The sequence below is a fragment of the Priapulus caudatus genome, unplaced genomic scaffold, assembly GCF_000485595.1.
Source record: "Priapulus caudatus unplaced genomic scaffold, Priapulus_caudatus-5.0.1 Scaffold803, whole genome shotgun sequence".
Lineage (NCBI taxonomy): Eukaryota > Metazoa > Priapulida > Priapulimorpha > Priapulimorphida > Priapulidae > Priapulus > Priapulus caudatus.
Window position 1 is genome coordinate 118,572 of NW_014577864.1, and position 12,416 is coordinate 130,987.

At 42.1% G+C, this 12,416-nt stretch overlaps 1 protein-coding gene across 1 annotated transcript in view; it reads right to left on the bottom strand.

Moving 5' to 3' along the window:
* Positions 1 to 12,416, bottom strand: part of LOC106813641 (ran-binding protein 9-like) — a 30,299-nt gene continuing 17,883 nt past the window's right edge. Inside the window, exons 4-12 of the mRNA XM_014817833.1 lie at positions 11,630 to 11,797; positions 11,283 to 11,305; positions 10,953 to 11,054; positions 10,441 to 10,523; positions 8,976 to 9,088; positions 8,048 to 8,617; positions 7,319 to 7,476; positions 5,336 to 5,447; positions 1 to 5,062 (exon numbers count right to left, since the gene is read on the bottom strand). Coding sequence (XP_014673319.1) covers positions 4,932 to 5,062; positions 5,336 to 5,447; positions 7,319 to 7,476; positions 8,048 to 8,617; positions 8,976 to 9,088; positions 10,441 to 10,523; positions 10,953 to 11,054; positions 11,283 to 11,305; positions 11,630 to 11,797 — 1,460 coding nt within the window. The 3' untranslated portion in view covers positions 1 to 4,931. The remainder of the gene's footprint in view (positions 5,063 to 5,335; positions 5,448 to 7,318; positions 7,477 to 8,047; positions 8,618 to 8,975; positions 9,089 to 10,440; positions 10,524 to 10,952; positions 11,055 to 11,282; positions 11,306 to 11,629; positions 11,798 to 12,416) is intronic.

Here is a 12,416-nt window from a genome sequence, read left to right on the forward strand (position 1 = left end):
TGATATTCTTTTAAACATTTATTGACCACTGTTATCATTTCAGTACGAGTTCACTTACTGAACTCTCGTTGACAAAACATACAACCTACACGGAGTAGTTGTTCATATTATAACAATAAATATCTCAAGTGAAAATACCATGCAGAACTTAATATTATTCATCATAAATAGAAAATGTGCTATATCGAAGAGCAAACCGCTACACATTCTCACAGACATTCGGCTGCGCACAGGCTGTGATGTCATGTGCAAAGCCGTGACGTCACACAAAAATGATAGAAAGGATCGAGAAGACCCAACTAGTTTCACAGTCGATTCGGCTGCTATTAGATCGTACTATCTCATCAGGAGTGAAGAGAAACAAACGTGTTTTTATTCACTCACGATTCCATCGATATCCCATAATGCACGCGTTTAATAAGATATCAATGGTACTCCTTAGCCCTTCTCAAATAGAATATACAACTTCCGCACACGTATCGGTATGCGTCGCCGTCACAACGCGTTATGGAACCTATGGTCTTTGGACGCATTTATATTTTCGATATCAGGTACACAGACGTAAAACATAATGCGACTTGACTCTCAACGCGACCAAGATACTTACCGTGCAAAATATGTTGAGATATCCGTGTCTATATACCATACTATACAACTTATTATACGCTGCTCGCATAACGAACCCCGGAAATATTTCTTAGGTAATCGTTCCCTAGAATCACGGTGTCAGCTAATTCGACCGAAACAATATGAAGTCGGTTACACACGTTATTAGATTGAATTAGGCAACGGCAACAGTTATCAGTGATGATGCGTGCTCAACCTTTCACATGCACTGGTTGCATTCAATAACATTCGAACGTAAAACGAAACGTGAAACTGCGAATCAAGAAGACGCTATGAAGGGTACATTATCAAGCGTCATCACAGTACAACAGTACAGATGTGACACAAAACGTCGATAACACGTCACCTCTAATTCTATTACTTGCCGTTTGATGGCGCTGTCAACCTGGTAGGGACACAAATCGGCCACGTGAAATGACCCCGTAGTTACGCACATGGTCGCGTGTTAAGATATTACATTCTCGTGCATTGCTATCTCGTGCGCGGATCGTCATCTTTGTGTGAGGCAAGTGAACTCCTAATTATCCTGCCACACTACCCATAATCAAGGCTAACACACTGAAAACACGTACATCAAATGTGCACAGGAGCCAGAGTACTATACCCTCGGCTGTTTCCGTTTACCAATTGTTGGCTACTGTGGCACCCAGAGACGGACGGTGCTGCAAATCTCTAGCCCCTTATTATATTAGAATATAACTCTCAAACACTGCATACCGGTAATATTATAGCTAACCTTACACTAACTGGTGAACAACCGCCCCTCCCTCTTGCTCTCTCTCGCTCTGTCTCCAGAGACAACGCTACGATATTATTATAATATATAAACATGATGAATCGAGTCACTACTGCTTTAACTTTCACTCGTGATGCCAATCATCGATCTCCACCTCACCTTTGTCGCACCCAGCGGCCCACACTGCTACGACGCAATGATATGCCGGCGCACGTGCCCATGAACGCATGCTGTGCGTGTCCGCATGAAGACTACGCGGTGCAGGATGGATGCCTTACTGCACACACGCGCGCACGCACGCACGCACGCACGCACGCACGCACGCACCTCCACCTGTCTCCCCACAAACCCGCCACACAGACACTGCTATTTACATAGCCTTTCACAGTACAACACAGTTCCATTCATTCACAGGCCACACTACTCCTTTGAGTGGCTTCATTGACAGTCCGACACCAATCTCGTCACAATCCAACAAAGACTCCTTCAAGATCATTTTTACCTTTTTTCGTGCACAATCAGACGCCACTGTATTGGGAGAAAGACGCAGCTTCTTTGACAGCCCGGCACCGCTCCTCTCGCTTGACAAGGCTTCCTTCAGGTCACAAGAATGCCTTCAGCAAGACGCTGCTCCACTCGAACCATACAAGCACCTGCTGGTGCCAGCACACACGCACACAGCTATCCAATCTAATACATAATCTAACCACTGAGTATATCTAGCAGAAGGAAAACATGTAATTGTCCACCATACTTCTCCGGTAGGTTGGGACCTACGAATCAACATACATCAGTGTGGCGTCATCGATAAAGTATACCATCAGCATGTTGCTGGCAAGTAATGGAACAAGTGGGGCATTTCAACGACGATGTTTTCACCTCCGAATACATGTACTCCCAAGTACAATCAGGACATCAACCCACCTAGCTAGCTAGTATCATGGCTTCCTCACCAGAGCCCGCGTGGCTCGTATCTCACCTATAGCAGTGAATCTTTCTCGAGATCACCAGAACTATGTGCTATATCGAACATGCATACTTTCATCGACACAAGATGAACACATATCGAACAACCATCGATACAAACAAGCACGCTGTCGTAATTGGCACCTACCATTAGTCATTAGATATAGAGAAGCTTTTAGTCACCGCCACTTTGAAGGAACATTCACATGGGTCCGAGTAGATGCTTTGATTTTTCATCGTCGGCACGTGAATGAGCGACACGGCAAGAATGTTACATGCAATAGGTCAGACGTCTATAGATGTCAGGCAATATTCGTCAATCTGTCACACTGCTCACGCTCACAATGATTAATAGTGGAAATCACACGAGTGCAGTGTTCAGCGTTATAAACTACAAAATTGTCTGATGCACGCACAAGTTAGTATTATACTAAAAAACCATAGCAAAATGTATCGCTGTGAGCTAGGACAGTGGTGACACGTAAAAAATAGCCTACTTTCTTGTAATGGTTTCGATCTATGTACCGATGCAGTCTTTCTACATTAATGCTGGAAACTGCTACTGCTACTGCTACTACTCTTTTCCTACTCTATCTGAAAAACGCTCATGGAAATGTAGCGATTCCATAACGAATTTAGTAGATTTCAAGGTCACAATAGCGCATTGGTTACTAGTGCCATACATCAAGATCACGGAACATGTGTTTCAATGAAAATCCGTCGATGAGAAATTGGTGTGCCCGTGAAAACAGCCATATAGAACATACGCTAAATTGGCAGCAACCCCCGGTCTGACCTTCAAACCCTGGCCATACATGGGAAAACATGCATGCAATGTAACATTTACTTGTCCCAAACTGTTCTCCAATGTTCCGGAAAAAATAGTTTACATAGCAAGGTCACCATGTTAGCTGCAACAAACTAGAACATAAAAGTACGAACACAAGAAACACAACTTTACTTTCATAGACTATAGCTCCACTGGTGCTAGACCGACTGGATGTGGTTCCATTTCCTTTAATGATTTTTGCACGTGGCCGGTGGGCTCGGTGCACAATTACTGTGCATCTTTTGTTTTACTTTAATAGGTAGAAAAATATCCTTTCTGCAGCAACCTTCAACTAATTTTATGCTCAGGAAAGGTCTGCAGGTTAAATCTGCAATATATATATGTACATAGGCGTCATACATTCTATGTCCTGGCATCGTTGAGATGGTGACAAGGCTATTTCTACATCCTCTCTCAAACAAACGGGCACAGTAACGAATCCTCATACACGCATGCACGCCCATAGGCACGAACACACGCAATTGCTAAATTGGCAACAATAAAAATACAGACTAGTATTACAAGCAAGTCTTCACCTATTTTATATACCATTACTCACCTTGAAAGAAGGCATGTAATGACCTCAAATAGAGAGCACACGTGTGTAACTCGTTAGGAAGGAAGCATCTCTCTCTGTCTCTAGCAGGCATACCCATTAGATATCTAGACTCATGCGTGCCTGTACTTAATCCACTCTTTAAAGATTTTGTATTTCCAGTAATACGATCTAATGTTTCAGTACCAGACCAGTACGTCAGCAAAAAACATTTTTATGTCCACTGTATACGCACTAACATTATCTCTTGTACTAGCTGAAGAGTTCTCAATGAAAAAAGATACGTTGAGGAAGTATATTTAGTCAACATAGTTTTGACAGTCGGAAGAACTGTAGAAGAGTTACAAGAGATGATCATGAGGGTTGCAAGCTGGGTGAGCTTAGAATGCTAGATAGGATGCAAGAAAATTGTATTTATCCGGGGTCATCAGTAAGGCAGTACAGCTTTACTATATGAAACTAGCCTTCAATGACAGGCGACAATAAATATTGTATGCTGTGAAAGTAATGCAAACGCACATTACAATGAAAGAATTTGCATGCAGTGCTGTTCCAATACATGATTAAAGCCTATAGATGAGCCTGTCCTGACACCACACACACATTACACGCCTCTCCTATCTCTGCAAAATATAAATTGCCACATGATGAATCTTCTTACTTTCCCCTGGAAAGTTCTCAGGAAACTCACGAAAGCAGTCCTGGACACCAGCAGTCGATTCAATGGATTAACGAATTACTAAAATACATTTTGTACAATGGCCAAGGACGTTTTTTGGCAAGACCCCTTAGTCGCAACATCCATTGACATAAACTAAGAATATATACCATCAAGAACGAGACACATGACCAGCTAGAGTATAGCTCACAAATCCATCACACACGACACACGGACAGCTCACCCAATACGCACATCTCACAAAAATACAATGTTGTCGGAAAATGCTTGGGTTCCATTGACAAAGTTTTCAGATGTTATATCGGCTGCACACCGCAAACATCCACCACACATTACAGACACCACGCGTCGTTCTACAGCCGTCTTCATTCAGTTACTGTCTCAATTTTTTTGGTCTTCTCCTTAGTCGAGCATATAGCACACATGCACAACTCGATAATGTACTGGCTTAAAGTTGGGTGTTGAAACCAAGGATAATCCCTCAAGTGCCTAAAACATCTTGCCTGTCCTACACGGTGCAGTCTAATTAGCTTTTACATCAATGCAGGTAGGAATCGACGGAGACAAAAGCACATGACCCCATTCCGGCTCGGGACATGAGATTCATACACTCTTTGGCCTGACCGATCACCAGCTCCAGTGGTGGCTGCCGAGGAAGATTGTGCGACTCTGCAAGAAAGACAACGTCAATCGTCAGTGTCATCGAATGGAACCATGACCACGTACTCCACAATGCTGCAGTGTTTTTACACAAATGGTTGCCTAAGATATGTAACATCAAAAATTTACATTTTTTGTTGTGCATGCCTGCACTATTCTTATCCAGCTTTCGATCGTGTGAGGAGCAAAGCAACAACTGACTACGCAAGACTTTCTAATGCAAGTAAAGCAATAAATAATATTTTTCGCTATTTCAAAGTAACATGGTAGAACATCAGTTACCTAGTATAGCACTGTTAAGAGCAGCACAGACAGGTTCTCTCTCCACAGCTGCAAGCTGGTAACCCACTGGGCTTGACCACGGATCGGCATAGGCTAGTAGACTATAAGCATTCTGAAATCAATTACACAAATATTTAATGCAGGCAACAAAACACAAACATGGCCAGATGTCATATTAATACAGTAGTTTCTACAAAGACATGATCATGTAATTCACAATATGAATGACTGATACATTGTTACTATATTATAATTTATGGCAATTGAAAATATGTTTGCATATCAAAAAGACATGCTCTGAATTTTAAAAACATTTCCACCTAGACCAACAATCAACAACAAAAAATCAACAACGATGATACGGATACAAACATCAATGACAATGAAAGTGTCAATGACACTGTAGCTCACCACAAAAAATGACACAAATGAGTGAGTGAGAAGAAGTCTTAATTGAGCAACCATCGACGTACATTATAGAAACGAAGAGTATATAATGGGAGAACTCCCATTATATACTCTTGATAATTATGTGTAATTTTTTATGTGAAAATAAATGTTTGAAATGTGAGTCTGAGATGAGGGCGAGTGATGGCGTTACACCTAAATGATCGCCATTTAACGTTTTTATAATATTCAGATTTAGGCACTGTCTAAAAGCAGAGCACCCGATGTGTAGCGTGTAAGATTGAGAGGATACGCTTATTCCACGTAGCTGCTATGTACCACGTGACAATGGTGTTTCCCTGCCCATAACACAACTTTTGTCAAAGGTTAATTGGTTGCATGGAAGGGTTTACTTCGTATGAGTTTTTCTAGGCGGTAGCACACGGTTGCTATCTGTATATCGCAATAATAATTTATAAACCAAAATGAATCACAATTTGTGACGGTAGATGGCGCTATACCCGCTTTGTAGCGATGGCGTTCGAAATAAATAGGTTATGCTGCGTTCCGACATGTTTTGTAAAACTTTACTCTAATATAGACGTTTTATCGGCAGGGTGGAGAGGAAATACCAATTTTGCATTAAAGATATTGCCAATTAAATCTTGTAAAACGAACCACACACCTTGTGACACCACAGACTGTTTGTTATCTGCGTTTTTTGCATAAATTGCATAAACCTACCTAATTTGCATATTTTTTTAAAATATCAAAACCCCTAGCCCTTATTCTTTCACATACCAAAAATGAGCAAAATCCGTTGAACCTGAACTGACTAATGGCAATTCCCATTTTTGCCAAAAAATTGCCGTGGCTCGAAAGTACGTCGACTGGCGTGCTCCAAAATAGGACGTTTAATATGTGAGCATAGCAGTAACAACTATACCCAATTTCAAACATGTGGGTGAAACGGTTCCTGAGTTATCGTTGACCGTAGCGAAATGTTGACGGACGGACGGACGGATGGACGGACGACGACCCATGGCAATAGCTCAGCTTGACGATGTCAAGGTGAGCTAACAAAAACTGACCAATACATGAGCTGTTGCATGAAAATACCATCATCACTGCCCCCATCGCCACCACACCACCACTGACACCACCACCACCACAACTACCATCACCACCAACAACAACGATGACAAGAACAACAATGATGACAAGAAGAACTAGACAGAGGGCACTCACGAAGAGTGCATACCTACGCCAGCATGTAACATGTATGTGTTACGAACTGGCTCGCCGCTCGCTGCTGGCTGCTGCTGACTGACTGGCCTGCTGCTGACTCGACGCGCTAATATCGATCGCGCAAACACACTAACACACGAACGGACTAACACACTAACACACAAGAGCGATCACATAACCTCCTCCAACTCCGTTGGGCGGAGGTAACAACAACAACAAGTACAGGAGTAGCAGGAGCAGCAGCAGCAGCAGCAGCAACAGCAACAGCAACAACAACAATAACATCGATGACCACTATAAAATGAAAAAGCAGCATGCACACGCGAAAGTTCCTCTGATAGTGCTTACCCGCAGAATCTTTTTGTTGACATCGTTCTTGCCGAACTCTTGCCGTAGTTGCACGCTCAGCTGCTGCAGTTCCTTGCCAAACTGTAGCATCCTATCAACAGCAATAGCGCTGCCACCGCACAGCTGCCTTCGAGGCTCCGGTTGATCATGGTCGATCTCTGAAAGGCAGAGAAAAACAGTGAAGTAGTTGTGCGACAAAAATAAGAGGAGTAACAAATAACTTTTTCACCACACGTCATTTCAACAGTTATGACAATTGACAACTTGAACTATATAACATGTTTCTGAAAACGGTCCCTAGATTATAGCCTTTGGTTACCAACATACAAGCTAATTGTTATAATAACATATGCAGCAAATATTCACCCTGGAAAAGTGTTAAGTTTAGATATGCCAGGTGGACATTGCAACACTGGCAAATGTGCAAACGCTATGCACAAACTTAAAAGTGGGTGAAGCAATCACTGTGAAGATAATAATTGTAATTACCACGACATAGCACATACGAATTTCAAACCACAATAAGCAGCGTAGTGAGGTTCCACAATGCAGGGAGCCTCTCTATATGCAAAATTGGCGTATTCTGCGATGCATACCAATCCGAGACACTCCACTGCAGCACCCACACCGCTATACCTGACAACACCTCTCTCACAAGCTCGATTCCGTGACAGACACCTTGGGAGATGCCCCGCCCTCCCCGGTGAATGACCTGAGCCTCACACGCACCCATGTCGCAGTCGCCGTCCACGTCTTGGTGACAGGTTCCGTTCGACACGGCTCCGTTCGTCGTCGACGACGTGCCGTTGCTCATGCTGCCGCGATCGAGCTCGTCAGTGAGCAGGCGCCCCGACTCCGTCTCCATGCCAACCGCGGGAGGCAGCACTGCGCCGCCGTTCACCGCGCTGCCTGCCGCCACGTTCACGTCGTTCATCGCCTCCTCCGACAGCAGCGGTCTCACATCAGAGTTCTGCTGCTGCTGGGGCGCGGCCTGCGGGGGCGGCTTCGTATTAATGATGTGACTAGGGCTGCTGCTGCCGGACTTCTGCACGCTGTGGTAGTTGGGGCTCATGCCCGGACTCGAGCGTGAGGACGAGCCGCCGCTGCTGTTGCGCGACTTGGGGCTGCGGATCGCAGAGCCGCGCACCTCCGAGTCCGTGCCGTTGACCATCTCTATGAACTGCCTGCACTTAAGCATGAAGAGCAGGTTCAGATTGCGCTCTAAGAGTCCGGGGTATAGCTGCTGTGTCATGTCAATGGCTTCACCCATCCTCCCAGCTAGGACCAGTTTCTGTATCCCTGCAAGCAGTATAGTCAATGTAAGCAAGGCAAGCAATTATACAAATCGCCTGACATCGTGAGACGATAATCGCTCGCTCTTATGGTTGAATGAGTTTGATTATTTGCATCAATATCAATAAAGGACTGCATGGTACATTTGTACATAGGCCTACCTTCCAATTCGAAACTGATGTGTAACCAATAGGTAGGTGCCCGAAATCACCTTCACTACTCTAGATGGTAGACTATAGATAGAGTAGTTTATACTAATACAACCCCAAGCATTTGATCTGCAATAAAACATGTATGGGAAACCGCGCATTATTTCACCACGTAGTGTGTTAGTGCTGAACATCAACAGGGTGCTGTGACGTACGTTGTCTGTTCTTTATGGAGGTTAGCTCCTCCTCAAAGGCTTGGCCCGTGCTCCTGGCAAAGGCCTCTGCAGTCGCACAATAGCCATGATGCACCAGGTATGTAGACATTATTCTATAGACAAAACCCGACATCTTTTAATCACCTCAATATATTGAAAATCCTATAAAGGGTTCATTGTATACAAAACTCTCAGCTGGCAGAATACTCGTCGGACTTTGTTGGGATTTTAATCAAAATTGGATCGATGACATTGTAAGCTGAGAAATTAACACCAAATCATCAACTCAGCAAGCAGTAACGCACACCACAATTCTGATGTACCATGGAAACTGCACATTATCATGGCACATGTCATGGAATAGTGGAAGTCAGGGTGCAGAATTATAAAACAAGAGCCGCAGAGCGACTGGGCTCATCTGAGGTGTGTTGCTACGATTATGAACGTAAAATTTCAGTCGTGCGTAGTGACACATTTGTTAGGCGCAGATATGCAGATACGCAGTTGCGTACACATCATTTCAGCAACCTTCTGCATTCTGCATACCTCCCAAATCCCATTGATTGATACAAATCGCGTGCCTGAAACTCCTGTTTTATGGTGCATTGTGACCCTAACCCTAACCCTAGAACCATATTTAAAAAAAAAATATGTAATTGTTGTAAAAATTATTTATTGTTATGAAATTGTTGTGAATAAATCATGTAAATATTTGCCTTAATTGGAAAGGAATAGTTAAATGGATAAAGATAGAAAAATGCAGAAAACAGGTAAATAATAAAAAATCTGATGGAATTCGATCCAAGGACCTTTGAGCCGTAATCCTGTGCTGTAGCCGTTGGGCTATCAAGGAATATTGGCTTTCCAGATTATGGATGTTCCATGAATATGAGAACACTGTGACATCATTGAGGCAGTTCAGGAATCCATGTTTAACCCTCCTCTTGAGGGTCAAAGGTTATCCGACATTTACTCTTTACTCTTTGCATGTCAGCAGAACGTACATTTCATGGTCCTTTCAATAGTGGTGACCTACCATTTTTATGGCTTTGAAACAAAAAAGTTTTTCAATCGCTCCGTCAGACCATGTCCTCAGAAAATGTCTAAAATCTGCCCTGTGCCCCATTGACCTTTGACCTGTGACCTCCAATTTCGGCACAGTGATGGCTTTTCCTACCATGATACTATACACCGACTATCACGAGCCTAGGTCGAGCCGTTTAGATTTGTGCCACATTTCTGCATTTCCTTCCTATACCTTAAGTGAAGGAGGGAATGTTTCTCCTTCTTTTACACCTCTTGACTTTACACCTCATCACAACTCCTTTTCGGATTACCCCCCCACATCCTGAATATCGTGACCATACGTCGAGCGGTTAAGATTTGTGCCCAGCTGTTGGTTATTCTGACAACTAAGGGAATATAGATCTGCAGCAGGATGCTGACAGTATGGTAACCCACTCACCTGTGCAAAGCTGTCTGCCATTCGCCTTTTTTATCACAGACAGGAAAATTCTCTATGCTTCCCCTGATCCTGGACTGGATTTCCTACATTATGATAAAAAACACAATGAGTAAACAGTGCATGATTGGACAGAATTGTACACATAATTAAATACTTTCCCAGAAAATGTTCACTAATACCTGGAAGTGATTAAGCTCAATCCGTAATAACATAAATAATGTAACTTCACGCTTAGAATAAATATGAATCTTTATACACAGAGGCAATTGCAACATCACTATTAGATTCCCGCAGTGACAGTCACCCACTTCCATTGTAATAAATTGTCTAAAACAGAATATATACATCTGTTTTTGTTCTGATTTTGACTCCTTAAAAATTAATTTCTTTTTATCTATATAAGTTAGTTCCTTTTCCACAATTTAAAAATCAAGTGTCTAGTTTAACAATTCTAAGTTTACATAGAAAAAACGTAATCCATGAAATCAACCACGTCATCCTAAGAACGCTACCTTAATCTCGTCCTCTATGTCATACACAAACGGATTTTGTCCAAAATTTGTGTCGACAACTTCTCCAGGGGTTTGCAGCCCAACGGTCGGATACAGGTTTGGCTTTAAAAAACACACATCGTGAGATGTTTCCATTCTCCAAGGAATTAACAACTAGGTGTCATATAGTTACGTTTAAATAACATTATACTCTACTCTTGATATAACACGTGATTTTATCTCAGTAACAAAAACCTTCTAACAAAGTGAAAGAAACTACACTTGCACTACGCACACATGTTAACTGACAGTGAGCATTGCTCAATTTGCTACTGCACAGAAAATACTTACTGGAAGATCTGAAAAGGCCACACCTACAAAGTAATAAAAACATCAATAGTTTATAACTTACAAACGCTGCTTTGTTACACACACACGCAATGGGCATAGATACGCACGCACGCACCCACCCACCCACGTGCTTGCAAGCACACATGTATGCATACACACGCACGCACCCACGCACGCACCCACGCACGCACAGCCGCACGCACGTACACACACTCACACAAGACATTAACTCTATGCACTACAAGTCCTCAATATGTACTATCACATGAGAGTGCACTAGAAAGATTTACTTTCCAGATGCAGTTGGAAACATATCTAAGCCATATCAATAGCTTTTAAATAAATACCCAAATTCACTCCGTTCTTTGTGTAGAAACATGTGTGGTCAATAAGGTTCACTCCACAGCCAATCACATCGCCCGTAGTAAATGTTGGCCCGTATGGTTGGCCAGTGCCCGACGAACAAAATGAGTGACCATCATCACCATGGTAACCGTAAGAATGCTTGTCCCATCCTGAAATGTTTTCAGTATTTTTTTACATACATTTCATGCAGATATCAGCAGCAGAGTAAATTTCCAGTTTATCATCAAAATGAGTATAATTATGAAAAATTAGCATTTCTTAGTGAAAAACAATTGATTATTAATGTTGAAACCATACACAGAAAAAACATACTGATTAATGTATGTTTCACCAATCGCTTGAAAAGACATCTACAATTAATGGCATGATATTTCCTACAAAATGTTTGTGAATTTAATAGTTACAAATCTAAAAAAATACGAATATAAACTAATAATATACAAACTTCATTTTGCTGTACAAATTTACTTATATTCTCAGAGGGCCCATTTCTGTAGGTGTACTTATCAGCGTGTAAAAATTATACATGCAAAAATTTGTCGATCCATATTCACCATAAATATTTTTTAATGTTACAAAAACTGTCATTATTGATTTGTTTACAACGTTAGTCAAACAACTATGTGCAAATCCACTAAGGATGTTTTACTATGCAACAATGAGTTTATTTAATAATTTAAAAGAAGAATGGTTGCAATATATTATATTCAGGCTTTCCAGCAGTCCTTGACAACATTTTAGGGCTAATTTTAGGGAGAAATTAAGGTT